The sequence below is a fragment of the Numenius arquata genome, chromosome 1 (genome assembly GCF_964106895.1).
Source record: "Numenius arquata chromosome 1, bNumArq3.hap1.1, whole genome shotgun sequence".
Classification (NCBI taxonomy): domain Eukaryota; kingdom Metazoa; phylum Chordata; class Aves; order Charadriiformes; family Scolopacidae; genus Numenius; species Numenius arquata.
The window spans coordinates 7,410,455-7,437,967 of NC_133576.1; the positions used below are offsets into that span (position 1 = coordinate 7,410,455).

At 39.0% G+C, this 27,513-nt stretch overlaps 1 protein-coding gene across 2 annotated transcripts in view; it reads left to right on the forward strand.

Moving 5' to 3' along the window:
* The window catches only part of PHF21B (PHD finger protein 21B), a 167,837-nt gene that overhangs the window by 134,649 nt on the left and 5,675 nt on the right, over positions 1–27,513 (forward strand). For both annotated transcript variants that reach the window (XM_074152327.1, XM_074152335.1), the window contains 6 exons: positions 6,749–7,099; positions 9,079–9,201; positions 14,427–14,478; positions 20,244–20,320; positions 23,133–23,187; positions 26,758–26,780. In XM_074152327.1, coding sequence (XP_074008428.1) covers positions 6,749–7,099; positions 9,079–9,201; positions 14,427–14,478; positions 20,244–20,320; positions 23,133–23,187; positions 26,758–26,780 — 681 coding nt within the window. The remainder of the gene's footprint in view (positions 1–6,748; positions 7,100–9,078; positions 9,202–14,426; positions 14,479–20,243; positions 20,321–23,132; positions 23,188–26,757; positions 26,781–27,513) is intronic.

Consider the following 27,513-nt stretch of genomic DNA (forward strand, 5'->3'; position numbering starts at 1 on the left):
CTGGTGTGTATAATCACAGTCTAGCTTTTATATTTCTATTGTAATCCTAAACAATAAAGATTAAATTCTTTTCTCAGAGGCACATAGATAATTGCATATTCAAGGACAGAATCATTGTGCAGAAGGAAAAAAAAAAGCAGAAATCCTTGTCAACTTCAACCCCTACTTGTTATTTTTTTGGAATAACATTGATTTTAATTTACTGGTTTAATGGTAGTTTTCCCCTTTGCAAATGGAAAAGAGCCACTTAATGATTCATCAACTAAATAGCAGCAATGCCAAACCAGAAAATACAGACAGTATAGCTGAGGAGAAAATGTACATTTCATTAGAAAAGTCAGTCAAGTTCCTGTGAAAATACAGTTTTGTGTTCAAAACACTGATAACATTTTTAATAAAGAACTCCCACCTGACGCCTTATGCCAACATCCACAAAAAGCAGTGCTGGCGGATTCCCACACAAACATCCCTCTCAGCAAAACTTCCATTTCTGTATCAAGCAAAGCTGAAGGAGAAGAAAAACTAAATGAAATAGCTTTGTCTTCTTAAAAATTGCATAGGGATTATATTATCTGTGTGTCACCTTTATACTAAAGTTGGCTGTCCATGACTAACAAATTGAAATACCAAAGCACAATAAGTGTACTGTCCAGTGGAAAATGTCTGATGTAGTGCACATAATTTCAATATGTGTGAAAATACCCCAGAGTGATTCCTGGGTTGCATGGCATATAAAATAAGAGACTGGGGTTTGTTTCGAGGTGCTGGTTGTAGTTCTGGCCTTACTGAAGTCTATTCGAATTTGCTGTTGGTTTCAGTCACAGTAAGATTTCTTTCCTGGTGCAGAGCAGGGAAGGAATCCCTGCCCTGTCCAGAGCAGCAGGATTGGAAATGTGGGCTGGAGAAATTGCTTGGATTTTGCCCTGCATTTCGTATCTTTCTTCTGTAGCTTCCCAGGCTAATATTCCAGGTAGATGCTAAGGAGAGGGTTATGTTGTATGTGAATACAGGATTCACGAACTGGGTCATCTTGCCTGGGGTTTGCTTGTGATACACACTGAAAAGTAACTTCTTTTTTGTGTAGCCCCACCAGGGGAAAGGAACAAAAGTGTATGTGGATCCATAGTCAGGTGTGGTTTTAAATCTTCCCCCTGTGGCAAGAAAATAAACTGTGTTTATTTTGACTGTGGTCTCAGACCAGGCTGAAGATAATAGGAGCTTATCAGGAAAGGAACCAAAAATTATCCAAGCTGGAAACAGTTGTATTCAGGTCGTTTGGGCAACATGGATTTTAGGGTGTGTCATTGCTGTAAAGTTACACAGAAACCTTTTCTTTTACATCATTTTTATTGATTAAAAAAAGAAGAGGGAGAGAATCGGTCCTCAGCTGGCATAAATAGACACAGCTTTACTGAAGTCAGTGTGCATCTGTTCATTCTGGTGAAGGATATAATTACCCCATATTGCACTCATTTTATCAGCCATTGCTAATGTTTTCTGTGTGATCCTCTGAAGCTTTTCAAGAATGAAAGCTCTGTCTGCTGCTCCCAGCACTTTGCCTCTGTGACATATGAATTGTGCCAAATCCATTCTGAGTTTTTGTTTTTAAGCTCTGAGTACAAGGGTGAAGTGAAAATAAAGTGTGAATAATGGTCTTTCTCTCAAAGGCAATGTGATATTGCGTTGAGCTGAAAAATTTACTCTCATACAGATCGGCCCTGCCAGTATGAAGGGCTGATTGATGCTGAGCACGATCCAGCTGATATCTGATATCGGGGAGGGGGAGGGCTCTTCAGTGTTGCTGACAAAGCTATAACAAGATCCAGGGACTGGAAGCTGAAGTTAGGCAAATTCAACCTCACAATAAAATGCCTGTCATGAGCATAATAAAATATCACAACAGTTTACTGGGACTCGTGATGAATTTGTCATTAAGAAGTCTTTAGTATTTTCTTTTAAAACTAGTCTTCAGTTTCTGGGATAAATTCTATGGCCAGTCGGTGAGCTAGAGGATCGTGGTGATCCCTTTTGGTTTTGTAATTGAAGTGTACTTGTTAACTTCCCTTCTTCAGCAAGAACACATTTACCAGAATTGCCCGTAACAATTCTCATAGCACCTGCAGATCTGCACAGAGATAACTGTTCTAATTAAATCCTGTCCTCTAGGACTACACAGGATTGCCCACAGAGATGGGAGGGATTGTGTGCTTTCCTTCCCTTCTCCTCCTTTTCCCCCATACTTGTTTGGGATGGATCTTGAAGGCTTATTTTGTAAGAGTTTCTCTTTTTTATGGTCTTTTTCTTTACTACAGCATGGGGGCAGCTCACCTGATGGGATATAGCTCAGGAAATAGATTGCTCATGATCACAGTAGCCTTTGTCAATAGCGACACACATCAGGCTCTCCCACCTCCACCACCCAGCAGTTCGTTCACCTCTGCGGTATTCAACCATTTGCGCTCTTGAGAGCTGGCATGACGTTTCAGTGTAATGGAAGCCTTTGGGCTTCATATAGGGACATCTGGATGGAGCTTAATGATATGGGATATACAGTAAGTCATATTAGTCACAGGAGCCAGTTCCCTCCTGATCTGAAACTTTTAAAAATATATGAAATTAGAGGTTGCTGAACACAAAAGTGCTCTGCACATCTCATGGGATTGGGCTCCCTGTTATTTCCCTGTCTGAAAAGAAGACAGCCCCCACCTAATGAATTCTCAGGCCTGGGAGTATCTTCTTGAACAGTGTGCTCACCTGCAGGCTATTTTAGAAGTACCAGGGGTGTCTGAATATTGCTGCCTAAAATCAAATGTTTCTGTTATAGTGGGTATTGAGGAAACTCAAGAAAAACATGGGTTTGTGAAATCATTATATTCAAGAAGAAGCTCTCTCTTCTCCTGCATTTAGAGCCCTGGTAGTATCACATTCTGTTTTGACAGCTGTCAGAAGTTAAATCAAAGATATTTGGGGAGAGGAGGGTTGAGCTACAGGAGAATTTTTATTTGCAGCGCTCGCCAACAGTTGCAGTTTCCACTTGGTAGCACGCATGCTGTCTCTTCCTCTTTTCTTCTCCTTTGCCGAACTTCTGTGCCTTTTATTTCTGTGGCTTTTGTAATGGGGACTGGTGCCATCCAACCTGTGCTACTTTCAGTAGAAAATGTCTTTTTGATACCGTGCATGTGAAATGCAGTCCATGCCCTGCCCTAGTTTTTCTCCAGTTCTTCTTTAGTGACTGTCAACTTCCAAACTTCTGTTAGTACCACTGTCCTCCTTTCATCTCCCAAATTTAAGCTGTGGTTTTGCCATGGGGAAAAGGAATTTACGCTCTTTCCTTCGTGGTTTTCTTTTTCTTCCCAGCTGATGCCATTTATTCTCACAGATGACCTGAGCAGTTTGGTTTTTAGTGTGAAACTCACCTAAAGGCCTTTCACTTAGCTGTTCATTAAGTGCTTATGCTCAGTGTTTATATTCAAGGGGGGAAGGTTCATAGGTGTCAGAGCTCAAGGGGCTTCACTGAATTTCACTGAATTTTTTTAGAGTTGGAAGGGACCATAGAGATCATCTAGGCCAACTCCCCTGCTGAAGCAGGATTGCCTAGAGCATGTTAGAGCATGTTGCTCAGGACTGCATCCAGGCGGGTCTTGAAAATCTCCAAAGAAGGGGACTCCACAACCTCCCTGGGCAGCCTGTTCCAGGGCTCTGTCACCCTCACCGTGAAGAAGTTTTTTCTCATATTTGAGTGGAACCTCCTATGTTCCAACTTCTATGCTTGCTTTCTGTTTTGGATTCATTCCTGCAGACTGTAGAAATAAACATTATTTTAACTTTAACTTAGCTTTAACTCAGGAGCACCTGAAACTTTTTCTGTAGCCAACTCTTTTTATAATTCTTTAATTGCAAATAAGTATGCTCTCACAACGTTAGCTGAGCTTGCCAGAGAATTTGCAGAGGCTTGACTATGAAGACCGCTATACCTCCTTTGTATCACACGGTGGCAGAAAATACCCAGCGTATGTTCTTGTGCTGTGCCAGTTTGGTAAGTCGTATCAGCTATTTCAGTATGCGGTGCTTTATAGAGAATATGTTACTTTGGAAAATTAAGTCTGTTTAATTGTCTGTGCAGGAAGAGCTTATTCTATAGCAAAGTAATATGTATTCATCCACAACTTGCTGAATGTGTATTGAGGGTGTGCATAGGATTCATTGAGGTATTACATCTGACAGTCGATATATATATGTAATAGTGTAGAAAATATAATTATATAGCTGGAATATGTATAGGCATTTAGTTTAAATTAGGCTTTTGGTTAAATATAAAAGTGCAATTAAGAGTGACAGATACAATAGCTCCTGATAGACTACATGACAGTTTTTGGCTAGAAAAACTCCTGAGCTGATTTTTTGTCAGACTTGTTTTTTTCTAAAGATCTCAGTGACTGTTCTATTGAATCTGTGAAGTACTCCTTATTCTCTCTCTCTCTTTCCCTGTATATATGTGCTTATCTGTGTGTTTACAGTATTTCTGTTGGTAAAAGATGTTATATTAATTTACAAGAAAATTGTTTTGTTTTAAGGAGACATGGTAAAATTTAGATGTTAGCCAAACAGCTAAGAATTAAATTTTGATTTTTTTTTTTTTTTTTAGCCATGGTAATACATTTTAACTGTATTTTGTGAAGGTTCTTAGACTTTCTTTTCTGAATAACAGTACTATTTCTGTGAACGTGTCTCTGAGCACATGAGCATGAGCAATTTGTTACAGGCTTACATATGAGAGACTTATATAAGATATAGCATAAGAGGGAAAGATTATTATGAAAATGTAAAGGTAGATATTACAAGATCTGCTTGTATAACTGACTCTGATATAGATATGACCAAGCTGCTTTAAGTATCATATCTCCTATTGCACTGAGCTGTTGCTTATGTTAGAAGCTTTAGTTTTGCAGAATGTGGGGGCCAAGATGGGTTTAAAACAATCTTATATGCACTGCTTTTGAAAATAAGACCATGAAGTAATTATGGATACGAAGCTAATTATAGACTCCTCTTTTAAGCAGCTTGGCCAGGCTATTTGTCTGGTATCTTAACTAAATAAATCAAATAATCATTACATAAAGTGAATGGATAGAGGAAAAAGAACAAAACTTACTTCAGTTATTGTCAGTATATCTTGAATATGGTTAGTCATAGTTTTGCATCATTTCACAGTGGATCTGTGGGGCCTTCCAGTGTTACCCCAAAATTGTGAACTGAACACAGTGACTTCCTGGCTTTGTCACCAGTCAGCTGCAGGACCTGGGGCAAACCCTCCTCTTTGCTCTTCTTCAGCTCTGTTTCCTCTCTCACTTTCCATCTGCCTTGGTTACTGACAATTTAGACACTCCTAAGCAGGCCTGTGCCTCTAATACACATTTGCACTGCTCGTAGGTGTTAGGATCCTATCAGAAATTGAGGGCCGAGTTATGAAAACACGAAGAGCTCGCAATACATATGTTGCTGCGCTTAATGTTCGCTTCGGGGACAAATGGGCACGGCTCCTCCTTGACGCGATAGAGGATGATGCCCGGCCTTGAGAGCTGATTTTCTGCACATCAGTAAATCCCCACGTTTTCATTAAATTGCTTACTTAGGCTGAAGATTGAAGTCGGCACCATTGGAAGGGCTCCTGTAGACTACAGTGCAGTGACACAGGCAGCTGTTTCCCATGTCTGTCTGTTACAACTTGTCATTTTGTTTCACAGTATGGAAGGTGCGAGAAGTGACAGGACTAAATAAGCACAGAGGGAACCGACTGTTTCATCTGGCCGTGTTAACGAATAAACTGGGAGTGAAGTTAACTTCATGTGAAGCAGTTTAAATTATTTATTTTCAATCCTGGAACTGTACTTAACGTGTTGTTAAGGCAGAGCCATGTTGACAGGGTGACGTTAATTACCCCACTGGAAACACATCACATTAGCTGAAAACAATTGTTCACAGCTATCATTCATGGCTCTGGGTAAAGCCACAGCCTTCGCCAATCTTGGGAAACAGTTTCCCCTCCATCCGTGGAAGTTCCTTTTGCATCCACCCACAGCTGCAAACTAGCTCGTTACTTACAGCAACAAAATATGACGTTTGATGGTTGTGAATTCCTTTTTTTTTTTCACCTTTTTTTTTTTTTTTTTTTTTTGTGTGAACTGAGTGATTGTGTGATTGATCTCCTCTCTGTTAGACATGGTACATCTTAAAAATGTGAGGATCTTCATTCACTGGTCCACCAGCGTAAATGCATACACTAACTGTTCCTGTAAATGCTTTCCCACAACTCCCTTAATGATTCAGTTCCCACTCCTTAATTCGTAGCGAGAGTGTTGCATCCTTCGGAGCAGGAAATTATTGTATCTGGGATTTACATTCTTTGCAAAGGCTTTGGCTTAAACATCCCTACTGAGAACTGGTTGTGACTTGAGTAGCATTTGTATGGATGTGTGCTAATAAAAGTGAGGTATTGACTTTTTCCTCCATTCTTGTTCAGCATTGCAATGAGTTAAGGACTCTAAAATGACTCAACTAAGGAGTGCTGGGAATATATCTACAAGTAAATGAATGCCTGGCTACTTTGAGTTGCTACATTATTTTTTTCTAGATGCTCCTGTTCCATGGTTAATGCAATTAGAGATTCTACTGGGAGAGCACATGTATGCAGTGTTTGTTCATTATGGTGTGAGGCTGTGCCTAATAACATCCAACTCTCTGTTTGTAGGTTAGGCCAAAGACCCTGATTCCAGACAGCCTCCCTATCTCCCCGTGCAGAGACCAACCTTCCAAGCAGCCTCCTACCTTCCAGAAGGCAACCGTAGTTAGCATCAAAAACCCCAGCCCTGCCCTCCCAACTGCCAATAACACCGTCAGCCATGTACAGACGCCTAACAGCCAGTCACAAAGTGTCACCGAGTCCACAGCTATTTCATCACCTCTGAGCAGTGCAGGTGTGGCGTACGCCATCATTTCCACCTCCCCCAACAATGCAACTCCTATCAGCACCAGCGCGACTGTCTCTGTGGTCAACGATAGCATTAAAGTGCAACCACTTCTCATCAGTGCCGACAGCAAGGTAGGTTCTGCTTTTCCTGGTGGTTTTTTTTGGTTATCAAACACAGGAGTTACATTGTAAATGTAAGCAGAATATTCCCCTGTGAGTGCGCAGCCCTGTGCAGAGTGATGTCAGTGGTTCCTTTTGAAGAAAATAATAAGAAAGCAATGACAAAATTCTTAAGGGGACACATAGATGCTAGTAGACATTTATCTGTGTACATACATATGTTTTAGTGGCAAAAAATTTCACTGAATTTCACTGAATTTTTTTAGAGTTGGAAGGGACCATAGAGATCATCTAGTCCAACTCCCCTGCTGAAGCAGGATTGCTTAGAGAATGCTACTCAGGACTGCATCCAGGCAGGTCTTGAAAATCTCCAAAGAAGGGGACTCCACAACCTCCCTGGGCAGCCTGTTCCAGGGCTCTGTCACCCTCACCGTGAAGGACGGTGTATCATGTTGTTGTAAATCATGAAATTGTATCATGATGTTTTGCCTGACATTAACAGGACCAAATAATCTTCCATTTCTTTAAACCAATCCTCCCTAATAATATCCCTGAATTCTGTGCAAGCTCAAATTTCATATGGACTCCCTCTTCAATTATACAGTGATATTAGTTATATTGACTGACCTCAGGGGAGTATATCAAATAATCAGGCATTTCCCTTCTACGCTTTCAGGGGAAGACCAAATGATATGAGAGCTCAGGGTTTCAAAACTGATCAGCAGATGAATTGGTGGGGAAAAAAAAAACACAAACAAGTTATGAATTACTTGTTTCCTCTTTGCACCACTTTTCAGCTTTGAAATGCAGGAACTTCACCACTCTCCTACCAGAAAGAGATTCAATAAAGGCTGCCAATGTACCCAGCAGACATTTGTTGTAATTTGCTATTGGGATCCTCCTACTTTGGGTGTTGTTGGCAGCACAGGTTCTCATACAGTGCTAAAAAAGAACACAGGATGTAGGATGGCTTTTGAGGTAACTAAAAGTAGGCATCTCTTCCCCACTTCTTTAGCATAATTTATTTTTCTCTTACTTAAAGTGGCTGCTGGTTAAAAAAAACATCCCTTTTTATGCTCTTGAATCTTCTAGAGTGACTGAGTTGAGATAAAGTAGCTAACAATGAGATATCATTGATTGAAAGTTAGCAATGAAATAGATGGAAAAGGCCAAGCTTTCAAATCCAATAACCTTCATCAAGAAGGCGAGCTTAGGAATGTCTTCCATAGTCATTTATGAAGCTTTGATTATGGGTATAAAGTCACATGGGTAGTTCTGTGGTCAGATAGCTTCTGAGATAACATTATCTACACTGTGTAAATCTTCATGTGGTAATTCAAATACGAACAGCTGGATATACTAACACACATGCATGTATGAGAGATTGGTGTTGTAATGCCTGTAGGTTCTAAACCAGAATTAATTTTCATTTTAAACACATATAGTTTATTTGGTTTATGCAAAACTGGACATCCACTGCTCATAACACATAAATGCTGAGGACTGAACTCTGATCTCAGTTACATGAGTAGTTCTGAGGAGTATTTTCCTTCCCATCCACATGTACTTGCTCTGAAATAACACTGGTATCACTGAGTTTTGAATGTGTAGTAATTCCATCTCTTCCACCTGTATGCAAAATAAAAATCAAAGGAAAGACCTTAAAACCACTGACAGCATAAGTGCTAAAGCTAGGCTGCTGAGTCAGCTTCAGAAGTCCTCTAAATAGAAAGTGCCCTAATTTTCAGAAGCACCGAAGTGGCTCGCTTAGGCTGCAGTAGGTTTATAACGTACTTATAAAAGTTAATTTTTAGAAACTTAAGTATGGATTTAGAAGCCTAACCTAAGTGTGCATTTTTCTATGGTTTTGGCTGGTGACTTGTATCTGGTGTCTGTAGAGTTATCAAGTAACCGTTCAAGGAAGAATCAAAGGTTTCAGACAGAGAAATCCAGTTTGATATCTGATCTTTTATTTGTACATTGCCTTTTAGGTTATCATTATTCAGCCTCAAGTCCAAACCCAGACAGAAAGTAAAGTGGAGACAAAGAAACCTCCTGAAGAGTCAGCTCAGGGACCCCCTGCTACCAAAAAGAAAAAGGAGGAAAATCCAGAGGTGATTTTTTAAAATTTTTCTTTTTAATAAATGAGCTACAGTATGGCAAAGTTATGGGGACCATTTCTATACATTCTTCTACGTGCATACATAGTTACTGCATTTGTGCTCATGGTTCTGCCAGTTGTTCACCTCTGTAGCCAATCACTGCGATCGGGTTGATTTCTCTGCTGGTGAGGTGCTCTGGGAAATTTGGTTTGTATCATTCAGTGTCACAAAATGTAAGAACTGTAGGTCTCATAATAATCTAAGCACCTTGTCTGGGTATAGAGGCATTTCTTGTGAAAGATGTATACAAACTTAAGATACTTTCTTTTATGTTATCAAATACATAACATCAGGTTTACAGGCTGCATATGAGGTTGAATTAACATTTCCTTTGTAAGCTGAGCCTTTACATCTTCTTTGTAATGAATCTTGCAATTTTTAGATTGTATGTAACAATAGAGATTCTTGCATTTGCTGTGTACATCTCTTCCCACATGTACACAGATTCTTTCTAGTCTGAAATACATTAAAATCCTTTAAATTGAGTAAGAGATTAGAAAGCAGGTTATAAGATTAAATCTCTTTCATGAACTATATTTGCTATGCAAATGAAAAATATAAATCAGAACTTGTAGAAATTGAGTGTCTCTTTAACAGGCATTTCAGTTTCTGACTAACTGTATTCACATTAGATTGTGCGCACATTTGAGGCAATTTGAGAAGTTACACAAACTGAATCTACTTCTATTGTGGAAATGCTCAGCACATATGAAATCTTGACCTTAGTAGTCTAATAAATGTGTAGCAAGAAGACATCCTTGGAGCTGTAGGTTGAAGAGGATCATTACAATATAAATTTATAATGTTACTTGGGGCATGTGGGTGGTCATTCATTTTACCATTTTAAGAGGTTCATATAGTTAAAAGGGTGTTAAGGAGAAATAGTGGCTCTTGGCCTAGGATATCAGAGCCTTATGCAGAAGCGCTGAAGGACTACACTTATGAAACCTCCCAAGTTTAAAATCTGACCCTCATATGAATCTTCATTGCCACTGAATGGTGGGACTATAGGTCCTGTTTCGTTTAGGGAGGTATTTCTAAAAGATTATTTGTCGCATAGCACCTTGTGGGCAGCAAGGCTAGGAGATCCTGCTTCAAAGCAGAATGCTAGAGAAACCATCCGTTTTGCCTTGCTTGTAACTTATCCTTCCAGAAAGAATATTGAGCAAGAATCTTCTAGAGAGATGCAGGAAGAGACCATGGAACTGGGGACACTTTTTGGTATAGCATTCATGAATTTAATAAGCTTTTCATTAAATTGCTAACTAGAATACCCTGACTACCATTTTTTTGTAACCAAGAACATTATACCTCCTGGGTCTGGAGGTCTCGGCAAGCACAATTTTCTGGGTAGGATGCTGAAGCTATGCCCTTAAGTCTGATGATTCTTTCTTTCTTTTCTTTTCATAGATTTGTTTCACGGCCATAAATATGTAGGTCTAGAGTTAATTTCTTTTGTTCTTTGAAAGTAAACTTTAGTTGATTATCATGTATTTATGCAATTAGTGTAATTAGAACTAACAGCATAATTAGTGTAAATACATGTAATGACATAAATAGAACATGTAATTACAAAATGAAATGGTTTTGTAAAAATCTTTGTTTTGCTTCATGAAAAGACACACTGCACATTTCTAAAAGCACTCATGGCTTTTAAGCAGATGATTAAATTTAAGGCAAGGAGTTACAAAGATACCATGATATTTTAAAAAAGAAAATAAGCACTGTAGGCACTTATCTCCACACTTTTATTTATCTTCAAAGCACAAAACTGAGGCAGGAACTCCAATATGGCTCTACATAAATGTTAGTCATGACAGACTGGGATTTAACAAATTAAATTGAAAATTTAAAACAAATAAACCAGAAATAGCCAGATTTATCAGTAACCAGGAATCCCATATGCAGTTATTGAGCATACCTGAATGAACAGAAAAGGCTAAGAATAATTACTGTCTATTGTTCCTGGCTTTGTTATTCTGCTGGGAAGCCATGAAGCTGATCCTGGACATGGGCCCCTGCAATACGTGTGCCTTTTGCATAAGCTGAAGATTTCTCCTTTCCCAAGAACATCATCATCAGACTAAAGCAAGCATCCTGGTATCCACTGTTTTGCAGACAGGATGCCTGGATGCCTGGCTGTGGGGTGACTTTCCCAGAAGCAGGACCAATGGTCTTGGCCACCCAGGGTGTCTCAGGTCCAGTGGTCAAAGTCCGTCTCCTGGGATATGAGCTGTGAGAGTTCAGTCCCCTTGGGGCTGAAGAGGGTCTGGAGGAGTGGGCCATCCACTCCCTGCCACTAGCAGGGCTCTTCTGGGGTTGGAGGCCAATAACTGGCTGTCTAGTGATGGACCTTCTCCCACCAGAATGACTTCTGCAAAGAAATGGAGGAATTACGCAAGGGGGCTGTTCCTCTGGGGATTAAGGGCGTGGGTGTTTGGGGATTTCTTTGTTTTTGTTTTTTTCTTAGAAGAAGCTGAGTTCAGCACAGAAAGAAACAGAATTCTGCCCAAAAGTTTTCGCTTTCTAAAAATTTTATATTAGTTAATTTTTATGTTTCTGGCAACATTTTCCAGGACGTTCTAGTAGTTTTTTATTTAAAAGAAAAATTACTGCCATAAGTGCTGGTTATTTAGCTAACAGTGTTTTTTTTTTAATCCCACAATAAGAAGGACAAGAGAGACACATTGCAATTGTGAACTAAATGCTAGTGTTAGGCTTGGATTGAAAATCTGGAGAAACTGAAGCCTCAGTTTTGTGGATTCCTGCACAGAGGAGAAACAATAGACTCTGTGATATTTGAAAGAAAAGCATTTCAGCGGAAGTAGTATTTTGAGTTGAATCCAACGAGCTGCATGAATGTGAAATAGCAAAATTCATAAAAAATATGCTGTTAATATAATATGCTTGTTAAAAAGAATACAGCTTCTACTGTTATTTTTATAAAGGAACCATCTTCCAAATAGCTATAAAAGCTAACCCTTCCTGTCTTTACTAGTGAGATAATTATCAAGTCCATTTATGAGGGCTCTTCGTGTGTTAAGCAAGTATGCTGTCATTACATTTAATTAGATATGTATTGAAATAATTTTAGTATGAAGAGAGAAAATAGTTTAGCGAGCATTCCAGTACTCAAATAATTTTAGTTTAGATGTCAGAAAATGTGTGCTCCCCCTACAGTTTAATCTTTGGGTAATACAGTCATTCTGTGCTCCATTGGGAAAATACAATCACACGATAACTGTTCCAGCTTTCTGATTCTATACCTAAATGTTGTTATTCTGCTCAGAGTGCTACCACAAAGTTACTTTTTGGTGGGGGTGAGGTGAAGCTTGTAATTCAGCTCAATTGACTAATACTCTTCTCAGATCTGCACAGTGGATCTTGAATCAAATATTCCTCTTTCCCTTCAAGTGTGGAGCCCCCACTGTGTCTAGCTGGTGTTTTAGACATGTAAGGAGTGAATGTTATTGAAATCAAGGTCTGACATGCAAATGAACACGTGTTGCCATTACTACAGTTATAGAAGGCAGAAATGTAGCATGAATATATCTAAATTGCCAGTGATGAAATTCAACATCACCATTTTTTAATGTACAAGGAAAGGTACATACTGGGAGATTGTGGAAAGAAAATGTTGCTGTCCTATGAGGTTGTTAGTTCACCTGTTTGACAGAGATATTTTCAGATAGGCATATAGATGTCCAATTCTGACCCTTAGATTTTGAAGAACGCACACCATAGCTAGATCTTTTCATCTACAAAATGAGGATGTGCTTGCTTCACAATTTTACTATGGGAAAGTCAGAATTGCAAAGGAAATGGTAGTTCCAGTGACTTACTAGTTGTTTTTTTCCTGAACTGAAATGAAAAGCTGAATTGTCAGGCTTTTCACAAAACAAAAAGGTCAAACTAATTTTGACTTGTAAGTGTTGAAACGTGTTCTCCTGACACTTGTTTGATTGAAACAGAATGTTTTGACCTTCTACCACTTAAACACTATATTTTAGTTTGCCCTAAATCTACACATTTTATTTTGGGTGAGTATGATAATTGCATCTTCCTGTGGTCTTTGGATGCTTTATCAGAGTTGGATTGTAGGCTTTGCCATGCTTGGATTTCCTAATAGCTCAGGTTTTCTAGTCAGATTGTCTCTCCTGTGGAATTGCACCTCATGAAAATGCCACTTGAGTAACATGAATCCATCAAGATTGTTCAGTACAGCAGAGAGAGGAAGAGATCCCTGAGGTCCCGGATGCGTGACTTCAAACCAAGGAGTTCAGTTCAGTTTGGGTTTGGAACAACACGGAAGAATTTGAGTTTTTGATCAGAAAGATGGATTAAAAACTTCAGGAAAATTTCTTCTGCAAGGAAAAATTTCCCAATAAAAATCACTAACAGAAGATTTAATCTGCTCTAGTACTTGCCCTGTTGCTGCATTGGAAGACTTGTTAGTGTGCAGGTGTGTTTTGTGCACATATAGTGTAAAATAATTCTGAGTAATATTTTAGACCAGATTCCTCACTGCAAGATGAGTTCACCAGTGTCAGTGGAAGATGTTTGTTCACTCACCATTGAGGGAAAAAATTGGATCAGTGTACCTCTTCAGAATTCATGCATGTGATTTTTTCTTTGTGACTTGGGAAGAGAAATTTCTGAAAGCTTTTTGTTTTGCGTGAGGGGGCTTTCAGTATGCTTCAGATGTCTTCTTTGGTGTTGTAAAGTTCAGTGGAAGTGTATTATATCTTGTTTTACTTCATACAGCTCGCTCACATCCAATAAAAGCATTGCCATGTCCAGATAGTAATAATAATAATAATACACAATTACTTCTTTAAAGAGTGGAGTAACAAAGCAGCTGATGTGAAGTTGAATTGATTGAATTGACTGAATTTTGATCATGCACTGTATAAAATCAGTAGTTGTACAGCACTGGCTTCATAAGGCTCTGAACTGCTAAAGTGCATATAGTCATACAAGTAGGACATGACTGACTAGGCATATCTGAAGCAAATATTCAATTAAAGTTCTTCATATTACTATGCATTCAATAAGATACATTTCTAAAAGACCTTTACTGGGTTTATTCTGTCAATTCTGTATTGATTTATTTACTTACTTACTTCTACCATGGTTGTTGTAGTAGAAAATCTAACCCCTGTTTATTTTTTCCTTAGAAAATTGCCTTCATGGTAGCATTAGGACTGGTTACAACAGAACATTTGGAAGGTAAGATGGCACATGTTGGTTTACAGTTCAGTTTTTGAGTGAAATCTTTTCTCTTGGCTGCTCTGCTCTGTAGCCAAGAGGAATTGGTGATTCTGTCCTCTGAAGGGCAATGAAAATCAGGTTAAATGTTTTCTATGCACAATTGTGCTTTTCAGCCTCAAAATAATGGGTGACCTTACTTTGATTTGCCTCCCATCTGCAGCCAGCACTAGCAGGCTTGGCATAAGCAAGCATTTGGGCTTACTCAGTCATCATGGTCCTTTAAAGGATATTAACAACTGGAGGACAATACTGAAGCAAAAAGCCTGCAAAGGCTCTGACCAGCACTGATCTGGCTAAAGAATCAATGAGGTTCAAAGATGTTTACCCAGATCCGTAGCAAGCATGCCCCCTCCTCTTTCCCACTGTGAGATGGGCATTCATTTTTCAAGTTCACCGTCTGTCATCTCTAGAGTTCCACAGAACATATAAAATAGTGATGAAAATCTGGCATTTGTTTCGTAAGATTTTAAGCAAATGAGAAAACCACCTCTCACAAAGACTTCCTTCCCTCTGTTTAGCCAAAAACTAAACTTCCAGTGTGATCCTGCTTTTGTGTGAGAGGTGCTAGCATGCCTTCCTAGCCTTCTGAATATGAATTCAAACAAATACTGCGCATAAACTAAATGCAGTATCGCACGGTATTCAGTTTACTTTTCCAACCTTCCAAAAATACTTTGCAAGAGGTAGCATATTTGTACTTTTCTTTCCCTCAGCTTTGGCTTTCTGAAAACATAGATGAGAGGGAGAAAAAAGAGTTTGCTCAGCAAACAGTGGTATGAGATGAGTTGGGGGTTTCTTGGCAGAATGGGTTAGTTCTCACGGACAGAGATGATACAGCTATTTTTAAGAAAACGTCTACAGCTTGATGTGTTTTAGTTACTTGCTCAGCTAATACAAGTTGGTGTAGTTCCACCAGTATAAGGAGAAAAATCTCATATCTGCGTCAGCTGACAATGATTCTTGTTAATGATAACTGATATTTACAACCCATCCCATGGACCATTGTCAGCAGAATACTTAGGAATATCCAGTGCACTGAGTTTAACTTTTATGTGCTGTAAAGTAAGGCATGTACTTACATACCTTGCTGACTCAAGAGGTATCTACCATTTTACAGCTTGATTTCTTTTTTAGTAAAATTCCCTGTGCTTCTGTTCCTTGGTTTTAAGAGAGGTTGTGAATTAGGTAGAAAATAGCATTTTAATTGTAAGGTCTCCTCAACATATGCAGCAGGTTTTCTGTGGGTCTTGTTGCTTTTTTTCAGTGTCTTTCCTCTTTAAATCTGCATTTTAGAAACCCATTTAATGTCCCAGTGACTGAGAATTTGAAAGCAGTTTAAAGAAACTTTAAGCCATCGGCCTTTTTAATCCTTTAATGGTAATGGATTGAAATGGAAATTAAAAAGCTACAGCAATTTTAGGAGAAGATTTGTAATCCAAAAAGTGCAAATGATGACTGGTTCTTTTTCTCTTTGTCTAAGGAAAATAGGACAACATTTGAAATTATGCTGAAGTGCAAATTATACTTACAACAGAGAGAACTTCATTTTGAATAATTCTCTACCCTTTGATTTTATTGGAACTAATAAATTGTTTGTGTGGATTTAGTGCTTATGTTCAAAACACCAAGTACTGCTCTGCTCTGTTTGTTCTACAGTAAGTGTGGAGACGCACATTTTGAACCTAACTGCTACAATACTAATCCTGCAGAATCAATTCTTTCAGACAAATTCACTTTTAATATTCCTACTAGCTTTAAATAAATAGCTTCCACCAAGAGCTATTTACTATGGAAGCGTATTTCTTCATGCGTATTGGTGATTACAACTGTCAAAAATACCCTTATAGCTTTCACAAGCTAAAGGTTATTATTTTAGTGCTATGTCATATTTATGGTTATCAGCCATTGCTATGTATCAGGAAGCAATGGTCATTACACAGTTCAGTTTATTTTAGTACTTCTAATGTATTTCTCAATTTCACATTTTTGGAATTAAACTGTATCAAGATTGGGTCATTAAAAGCTTATTCACTCGGTATCATTAATTCACAGTGTTACTGCTTTTCTTCATTTTATTCATTAATTTTGTGGTGAAGAGCTATGATCCACTTCTATATGGATTTCTCTATCAGCCTAGCAGCCTTTCCACCTGAAGTCCAGAGGTGCATCTTTTCCCTCACTGGGAAAAGCGCTCTGTTCTGCGGAGCCCCAAGTACGAGGTATCTTTTGAGGCCTTTACCAGTAAATGAACACAACTAGTTCCACTGGCTGACGTTCTGCCAAGGTATGGCTTGCACTGAAGATAAATTGTTATTATGGGCTTCACAGAATAAACATACAGAGTGTTTATTGATGAAGGCAGCAGCTCATTGAAGCTTTGCCTCCAACATAAAGCTATCTTCAAATTTATTCATCTCTGTCAAATGTATTACAGTTTAGAGATTTTTTCTCTTTGGGTTGTATTTATTAAATTAATAAACTAAGGAATAAGATAGCCCAATTCTGTGATGCAGTGCGTGGTTGTAGCATATTAAATCTCTTTCTCTGGACTATTAAAACACCTTTTAGCATTACCATTGTGTAAAAACAAAAAACAAACAAAAAACTTTAAAAGAATTCTTCAGTTCATGTCATTGTAAAAGTGCACATCTTTTTTTACCATAGCAAAATAAAACCCCTGAAATATTTTCAGCTAGGTTACTGGAACGTTTTAATCAGTTGAAACAAGTTACTTATTTTTAATTTATTAAGCCCTGTTTTGAAATGTACACAATACATTTTAGTAGAAGTAAAAAAAGATAGTATACCAGCATATGTTTCTGTTCTATCTTGGTGTGATTATTTACAAATACACTCTTAGATGTACATACTCAAGCACAGATTTTTTTTGTGCACAGTTTCCATAAATAGAGTGCTGAAATTGTGCTCTCCCTCCCTGATGGCTGCAGAGGGTAGAGTACACCTAGAGCTCTTTCAGTTCATTACTCTTTCTCTCTGTCTTTATTTCCATCTATTCCCACTGCTATTACTTTTTCCCCCAGCCAGCTTTTATCTCTGTACCATAGCGATGCCTCTTCCAAAGCTGCATTCCAGGTAGCTACCACATGTGTGATTCAGACTCCATCAAATATTTCTGTTGCCTTGGTGAGAGCATGTACTGAAGAAGTTCTGTCTTAAACCCAAGACCCAAAAGGGCAGAGAGCTACAGATCCATCATAGTCCTCTTGTGAAGACACTCGGCCCAGTTATGGACACAGAGAACTCTGCTGTCTCAAATTCTTTGTTTCTTTTTCTTGGCCAGTGAAAAGTCATGATCTTGTATCCCTGTGACCACTTCTGAAAGGCTAAGCCTGGGCTGCCCAAACTCCAGTGTTTTCCCTACACTGCCACAAGGGTGCCGAGGTGATGCAAGCCCTGGGTTCACTGACCACATAGGGTGGGTTACTGAGCCTGGCTGCAAGCACCACAGCTCCAGCTCACACTGCTGAGATCAAAGTAAAGAGTTAGCGGAGGTCCACTTCCTCCATTTCTTGGCCAGCATCAAGGCACGTGTTTCCTCTGTTGTGACATTTCGTACAGATTTTGGCTTTGAGAGCATTGCCCTTACATGAACTGACACTGACATCAAGAACAATCATCTCCCTTCCAGTGGCTCTGTGGCAGGCTACTGAATCTGTGTCTAGCACATACCCTGCTGCTGAGGCCCGATTCCCTTCAGAGGGTGCCAAAGGGTTTGGAAGCTTCAGTATGATGATTTCAGTTTAGCCAGACAAGCCTTTCATAGGAGATACTTTCACAGGGGGACAGAACTGTTACCCATATAAGATCATCCAGCTTGGACTCTGCATAGCACTGAGGATGTTAACAAGATGCTGGCAGTGGCTGCAGCCACAGTGTTTATCGCACGTCTCGGTAGAGCCTTGAATCACACGTTTCTTGGTAGTGAGATTCTGCATAGCTCCCTGAGTCTCACGGCAGCATATGTCTAGCTCATGTCAGCTGTGAATACAGACCTGCCTGTACTCTTTGAATTGCCCTAGGAGAAGACACCTTCTGAGCATGAAAGGTGACATGCTCCTGTGCCAGTGGGAAAACCCAGCCAGAATATGCAAGTAGTTGCTCTTCTGTTTTTCTTGTCTATCCAGTTTCCTTCTGATACATCTATCACTCCAAGAGTGGTAGCTTAGCCAATAGTCCTTCATGAATGAAAAGTTTCAAATCAATGTCTTGGAACTGAGGGCAGTACAAGATCCATGCAGAGCACTGGCCTTGTCTCTAGGGGCACTGTGTCTAAGACACAACCAGCAATACTAATACCATTTACTGTAGCAACATGTAAAGTGGTATGTGGCCCCTTTTACTCTGTGGGGAAGTGATCAGCATTTGGAAAGGGTGCCTGGAACCCAGAACTATGTGTCGGAAATCCTATTCCCGTGTATCATAAGCAACCTGAAAGTTGGACTGTATCTTACTGTTGGATTGCAAATGTGAGATAGCGCTCGATATCCTGAAAGCCATTTTCTGGCACTGAGGATGTTCTGAGATAGACCTCTTTAGCTTAGACATTGATGAAAGATGCTAGACCTTCTGCAGAACCAGATGATGTCCTGAGTTTCTGTTGGGTGTACTCCTGGTCCTCTGGGCTGAAGGGCTAGTGCTTCTGCCAGTCCAGAGTCTAAACGTTGCCTTACAATATTCAAATAGGAAGCATTTTAGAATAAAGCATCAGCCCAGCTGTGCGCACTTCATGTCATGGGATGGATACTGGGTGGCTCTCCTTGCTAAATTAGGTCTGCTCTTACTTTATTATTGAAATAAAAATTAGACTCTAAAATACATAGTGATAATAATCTCACCGTTCTGAACTTACGTCAAGAGCTGGAAAAAGAAATTCCATATGACGGAAATGAAATCCTTGCTCAGGTAAAAGTAACATTCAATCTGCAGATTTCGGTGAGCCAGGAATCCGCTCACTCTTTCTGTATGTGTTTACAGAAGTATGCACGTGATTAATTGTTGTTAAATGCAATCCTCAGCAAGTACCGTTTTGAATAGGTGGTACCATTTAGCAGAAGGGAGTTCTCTAGTGTTTCACCCTTTTCCAAACAGGACTGCAATTCAATGAGCCTGTCTTTGCGCTGCTCTTTCCAGTGACACAAATACATGTAACATAACAACATTTTCCATGCTCAGGATCGTAAAGGTGTATATTTTTGGATGGATAAATCATCATGCCCTAGTTAGAACTGAATCTGACAGTGCTGTTTCTAACCTCTGCAGAGGAAAACTAATGTAAATTAAATTTAAAAGGATCTCTATGCTTTCATCTGATATGAATTACAAGGCTTAACTTCTTTAAATGCTTCATTTTTGTTAATAACAGACATTGATAATATTTTGAAAGCTCTCTGTTGATGCTTGCTGAATATGTGTCTGAAGGGATCATAATAAAAATCTTGTAGGGCAGCAGAAGTCCACCTTGGAGGAAGGGAAAAAATAAAAAATGCCTGTGTTCTGAATCTTACAAGGAGAAGCTTATTAATGTCAAACGTTGAACTGCAGCAAATATCAATGCTGATGCAACCCAATTATACTTTAGAAACTGAAACTGAACACAAAGCCCAAGGGGCTGAGAGTAAGAGCGTCTTGCTTAACAAGTTAGATCTACATTTTTCCCTGATGAATGAGAAACACACAATTCATGTTTCTTTCCATGGTTACAGAAATCCAGAGCAAGCGTCAGGAAAGAAAGAGAAGAAGCACAGCAAATCCAGCCTACAGTGGACTCTTGGAAACAGAGGTATTTTATCATTCACTTTTTTTACCACAGTTCTATGTCATGTCAATAAAAGGTTTAAGTGCTTCTTATTACAAAAGTATATATGAATGCAGAACCACACATTTACTTGTAAAGATATATTGATGTGGAAAAGAAAGAAAAAATCTCATCTCAGTAGCTAAGCAACAGGTTTTCACCCCACAACATCACTTTCTTCAAACTAGAATTCATCTTAGTTTTAATAAAGGCCAAAAGGACTAAATTAATGTGGGACCTAATTACTCTTTCACCCACGCAGACGATCCCTTTAGGTCAGGACTGAAGAACAGAAGTGTTGCATTATGTTCAAACTTGCATTGCTATTTCTCTTTTCCTATGTGCCAAATAATAAATGGAGAACTTTGCTTTTTTTATTAGTGACATTCATAAAAGGGAGATGTGTTGGTTTAAGAATCAGTGTGCTCTGCAGGGGGTATGGAAGCCTGCATAATAAATATAATAATGCATAATTAAAAATAAAATGTGCTGGATAATCTCTGTTGTCTGTTACGCTTACGATGTTCCATTTATGGAAGCAGCAAAATTTGGTTCTACATAATATTGGATTGAAAACCTGGTGTAAAAAGCAGCATATAAATAGACTTAACTTTTTCTGAAATTGTTTTTTTTCTTTGTTTCTGAACTGGAATACAGACGTTTATTCAGCATATTAAAACCACCTTTAAAATTTCACCATAGTTTGGGGTTACTATTTGAACTTCCTACAGAAATGAAACTGATTTGCAGCCAGCTCTCCATTTAAGCAAGATTTGTCTGTGTTCTGAGTTCTTTAATCCTTAAGAAAGTGACTTTTCTTTATTTAGGCATCAGCTATGCAGAATTTTTGGTATGCCAACATTTCACATTCCTATGTTTGTTGCCAAACAGCAGACAGATAAGGCTAAGAAGAAACCCACCGCTGTAGTCAAGCTGCTTAGTGGCTTGATTGTTCTTTTTTTGAAAATATTGGAGATTTTTATACTCCAGAGAAGCTCAAGGCACTTGAATTCTTAGAACTCCTCCAGTTTTCTTTAGCAACCTCTTCAGAGCAAATATTGATGTCCATACATCCATTATTTAACACAACAGGAACCTTAGCCTTGCTAGCATTAAATTTTTTAGTGTCTCCTCTTACACGTTTTTGTCCTGATAAGTTTGTTTAAATACATGCAGCAGAGTTTTGTGGCATAGTCTGATCAGCATTTGCGAGAAACTCGGTTGTCTTGGAGAAGGGATGGAGGAGGTGATGGAGGAGGTCTGATGCACCCCTAGTTCATACATCTCATTATATCTATTCTCAAAAGCATATCCTGAAGTGAAAGATGGCATGGAGAAAAAAATGTCTGTGAAAGAGTCCTGTGGCTGATCAGCTGTGTCCTCATTAGGAGTTGTCATTAACTACTGACCATGGGGAATGCTGTTCAAGTAAAATGGAGGCAGATGGTTTTTCTCTGATCAATTAGCTGCTCAGATTGATTTGCTAATCAGTGAGTTGAGGTATTTTGTGGCATTTCAGGCATTTTGGTGCAGTTTAATTTACGGTTAGTCTGCTGAATGATCTTTAATTCATGATTGTTTAAATTGAAATTGCATATAAATTAGACTTTTTATTTGCCAACGCCCCTCAAAACGGCAGGAGCTCAGCATCTGTAGTGGTGATGCTAACTTCCTTGATTACAGAAATGTGATCACGGTCTTACGTCTTCACTCAAATGTTGTGCTTTTTCTTTTCAAAGCTTTTTTCTTTAAAAAAAACAATTGAGATACCATTCTGTTTTCCCACCCTCCATAGCTTTTTTTTTTTTTCCATAAGAAAGGGTTAAGTTTCAGGCTGGGTACTTTTGAAGGAAGAAACATCAATTCAAAATTCATTCACAGACTGGCAGGCACATGTGTATAAGAGAACAGTTTACTCACCACAGAATAAATCATTTATTAGCAAAATCCCTCTAATTTTCCTCCAAGCAGAGTCTAATGATATCTAATGGAGGAAAATGGTGCTGTTTCCAGTCCTGCTGTACAAGTATTGGATGGTTCAGAGAAACAATTAGGGGTTACATAGACTGTTAATGAAGCCCGACTTGCTATTGACCAACAGCTTTTACCATCTGACAAGTTGGCGATGGGCTGCATTAAATTAGTTAAACATCTCAGTCAAGTTTCCAGTGGTCTGTGTTTGCAAGTTTGAAAGTCTTTGGTGACCTCAGCAGATTGAAATCACTGCCAGCTCCTAGAGGTCATACATATTAACTTCTGAAAGTGAAGTATTTTGCTTAGGCCCTAATACACTGCTTGCAAACAAAGTATGTTCCTACGAACTCTAGGTAAGTGTCACAGAAGGTAGTGATGCTTTTCTGCTGGTGGAAAGTTCATCACCATTTCTATATACGCAAAGAAAGATGTCATCTCACAGCAACAGTTTATTACACAGTTTTTCCTTTATGAACATTATTTATCTGCGAGGTTTGGAGTTAACGGTTGCTGTTTTGCTCTTACTGACCTTTGCAACGTGTCCTGGAACTCAATCAATAAAATTTGCAATTTCCATTTCTCTCTTGTTAAAAAATCTAGTGTGCATCAAAGTGTTCTAGTGAAGAATTGTTAGAAAGGTAAATAATACAACTGTTTGTGTGGCTGTCTTGGGGGTTAGCAACAAATATTTTAAGTCACAGAACTAGCTTCTGGATAGCTGGTTCTGTACGAGGGGAGCTCAAGGAAATTGATAATGTAAAATGGTAAGAGTCAACAAGAGCACTTTTCAATGACACTGTGGTTGATTTCTTTTCCCTTGTAGCGGAAACGCCTTGCATCAAATTATTTGAATAACCCCTTGTTCCTTTCAACAAGAGGTAAGCATATTTTAAAATGAATATACTGCTATTCTAATGACATGTTAAATATTTATTAGTAGGATTTCATATGAATTACTGCTAGGGTACCATAGGGTAAGGTCCCTGCGCTTTTTAGTGTGCAGTGAAAATAGATGGTTTTGCTGCAAAAACAATTGAAGGATAAGGCTAAAGTTCAAAACTGTAGAGAAACAGATCCAAAGTCCCTGCAATCAGTGGAAAATCTGTTCTCTAGTATTGTAAGCACCATGCAGTAAGAGGACTGATTGAAGAAGGCAGTGTTGCCCACCCCAAGTGCTTCAAAATAGATACTGAAAATTTGGGATTTAAAAAATAATTGCTGTTCTGGGCTTTTCATTGCTGCTTTTCATCAGCTTTAAGAAACTGCTGTCCATCCTCAAGGACTAGAAATTTACCATACCTTTTGCTTTAAAAACAACAGCTGAAAAACCACACAGTTTTTCCTGTCTCCAAGAGCTGGAGCCATAAATCTAGATTTGATGGCCTTGAAGATGCCTTCCAATCTTGTATTTATAGGAACTTCAGATGCTGAAAATTTCATGGTAAAAGCCTTGAGAATGAACAATTCGGAGGAGCCATTTGGGGATGATGATGATCAGCTCATGTGAAGAAGCTCATTCCAGGAAAAACGTGCAACTTATAGAGTTGGGAGTTGGCAAAGAGTTGGGAGATGAAAGAAGGAGAACATTGAGTAGAGCTTAATTCTTCAGGGGAGGCCCATGTAGGATGTTAAGAGAGAAAGTGAGAAGATTGAGTTGCATTTCAGAAGAGTAAAGAAAGGCGGTAAAGAAAGGTGATTATGTCCTTGCCCTCATGTTGCCTTTATAACTTAGGCTCTACTGTCGTGCCTTACAGGCAAGGGAAGACAGGTCTTTTTCTAAGCCAAATATTATTTCAGTATTAGGAGCATTTACAGGGATAATTTGAATTAAGACGTGAAGTTTTGACGGTTTTTTGGTGTTTGCTTGATATTCCTGTCAAATGTCATGTTTAGTGCTTGAGATTCACCTTCCTGGCCCTGCCTTGAATTCCTGTGCCACAGGATCAGCAGCTGAAATGCAGCGGTGCTTCTGTCTGCCTTCAAAACTTCCTGTGCTAGATGCAGACAATCGGCCTACTTACCATATGCCTCTAATGCATAGGGTCTCAGAGGACAAGAGAGGTTGTTACACAGCAAACAGCTATGATGACATGCCTCTTAGCAGGAGCCCATGCTCATGTGAGCCCCAGTGGGGAAAAAAAAAAGCAAACCAACATTATTTCTGGCTTAGTTTTATCTTCAAAGTTAAAATTAAAATTTATTATTTGTCGTGCAATAGCACTTGTTTTTTCTCATATAAACACGTGGGAAAACCAGAAGAAAATGGCAATGTTAGCAAGCTGTGCTGTTAGCCCCTCAGTGGATTACGTTTAAGTTTGGGTTTGATATCTCTGACCTTCCTGCCATGGGTTTGCCATTTCGTTTGCGTGGAAGTAGGCAGGTGACAGAGCTCCAGTGATGCAGCTGTCTCAGAGCCACTTGGAAATCAGCACTCTCCTTAACTGTTAATTCCTCTTCAAGTCCTGTATCTTCGGTTTTCCCAGCATCCAGAATGTGTGCTAGGATTCTGCATCTTCTGACGATTTTAAGCTGGACTTCTTTATAGCAGAACTCCCCGCCTCTGTAGGGGTTTATTAGCTATGTGCACGAGGCACTGTTGTGCTAGATGATCTGTAAGCTCTGAACTGAAGGCAGATGCTGTCCCAGACAGCTTGGCACCACAGTGGTGTACTTGCCAGCCTTCAGTGCAGAGCTGACTGCCCCTTCTCTTATAAAACGTTTGCTTAAAAAAACCATCTTCAGTTTAATCTTTCAGCAACTGGAAGGCAGAAGTGGACATTTTAAAATGTTTAAAACTTTTTAGTAGAAGTGAGCTGAAAAGAGAAATAAACAAACTAAAAAAAACCCCTATGAAGTATCAGAAACAACTGTCATTTCTAGAAATGCAGCAGAGAACAATTCTTGTAAATTTTCAGCAAGATGTCAATTAATCAGGATTCATTTATCTGAAAATGTCTTACCTGAAATGAGGTCACATCCCCTGACATGTATCATTTGTAGAAAAGACTCTTCAATTATCAAGCCCCTGTTTATCTGAATAACATTTATATCCCCTGAGTAATCGTGGTGTCATATTGTGGTGGATCTCTGTGTGTGTATTTGTGTATATGAAGTGACATCTACAGATTTTGTAAGTCTGCGATTATGGAACTCATTGCCAAAGGATGCTACAATTGTTGGAAAAAGTAGACAAATTTATGGGGAGAAAAAAAGAATCTATCTTACTAAGGCTGTTAAATATAAATGAAGATGCAAACTCCAGGTTAGGGAAGTCCATAAACTGCTAGTGTCTGGAAGGATACTTACAGAGTAGAAGAATTTACTCAGCGCTTGCCTTGTTCTTGCACTCTGTGCACGAGGGGCAGCACTGGGTTCTGTTAGCAAAGGACCCCAGGCTTTGTAACCTTTGGTCTAACTTAAGTGAAGCTGTTCCTTCATTCTTACGTTCCTCTTTTCACATGTGTGTGAGATGTGAATGCGTCTGCATCTTCACGTGTGTAAAAACAAATGTGTAGCAGCAGGTTGGTCTGTATATAAGAGATCACATTGTGGCAGCTAAATTCCCATTTGTGATCAGAGAGCGAGCTGAAGAAGGACAGAAGTATCAGTTTCATCATCTCCACTTTAATCCAAACAAAGGCCTCTCCATCAGATGTTTGTCACTGGGACAGGGTGCACCAGCCTCTTACAAATCAGCAGCAAAAATTACAACCCACCGTGCAGTTTCCGTAAAGCTGTTAACATTTTCTAGCTTTTTATTTTTGGACCGAAGTGTGATGAATTTCACCAATATTTTTATGAAAGGCTTGGCCTGCTTTCCAAGTGAGCTCTGGTGGTTCTTGTTCTTACCAGGCTGTGAATGCAATCACTACAGACTCAGTTCATCAGAAGGTCAGAAAATCTTGGCTATTTGGGTGGGAGTAATTTGATGATAAACGGTTGATGATAACTTAAAGCTCAGTTGCACAAGTAGCTGACCACTTTGGCCATGAATCAGCTGAACATTTAAACATGTGTAACGGTAAGTCAGCGGCACCACTTTCATACTCCGAGTTAAGCGCCTGCTTAAGTGCCTCGCTGGTTCAGGGCCAGACTGTTCATCACCCATCAGGCTAAAGTTCGTAAGAAAGACTTTTGGACTAGTGACATGCAGAGAGGAGGTCTGCATGAAAATTTTTGAAAATTTGAAACTGATTCTCTGCTTCTCATACAATGACTTTTTAGCATCAGATCTTCAGGCGCAGGATTCCTGCAATGTAAATTTTTAAATCTCAGATGCTAATTCCACTGCTTGCTGTTGCATTCTTTCCTGCACACGTTAATTCTGGCAATGTCCTGATCTCCTGTGTCACAGCTTGACTAAAATCACTCCTGTAGCTGAGAACTAGCATTCATGGCAGCAATGTATTTCCCACTAATCTGTTCTCTGCCCTTCTTTCATATGCTAGCAAATGAGGATCCATTCTGGAAGGTATGTGTAGCAGAATTTGTGTATTATCAGTGTCCTTCTCATCCCCATGTAATTCAGTGCTTGCTTCTGGTTATTGTAGTCTCTATTGAGGTACAAAACTGCAGTATTCTCTTTGCCTTTCATACTGCTTGTATGAAACATTTCCCACTTAAAAAGTCTTTCAGCCATTTAGAATTTCAAACAGATGAACCTTTGGGCTTTCCTATGCCAGGCTTGAGTTCAGTCCCTTTGTAGAATCCACTGATTGAGAAATTGCTAGTCCAGATTTGTGCTTTTAATGAAAATTTTAAGAAAAATGAGTAACCATTCTAGTTTGTATAGGTTAAATCTCTTTACATTGAGGTTAAAATTAAGACTTTTTGAGCAGGTAATTTCTAAAGAGTAATATTTTGCAGAGCGATTTTTTGACAGGACTGAGTTAGGATTCAGGATATAAGCCTGACTAAAACTATCGTGAAACATTATGATTAATATCCCTAAAAATGAAAATATGCTTTTGGAATTAACAAAGGTACAAAATCATTATTCTCCTTCCTGGAAAAGCACTAGGAGAATTCAGGGGTTTTTTATAATGATTCACAAGCCATGAGAGTTTCAAAATCAGTATCTCCTTTATTAAAATGCACTTAATTATACAAAGAGTAATTAACGTTGCCACCAGATTAGCATAGCAATTTACTACATGACATTGTAACTTTGTTGATGAGTCTTAGTTCATTTTATATATTGCTTC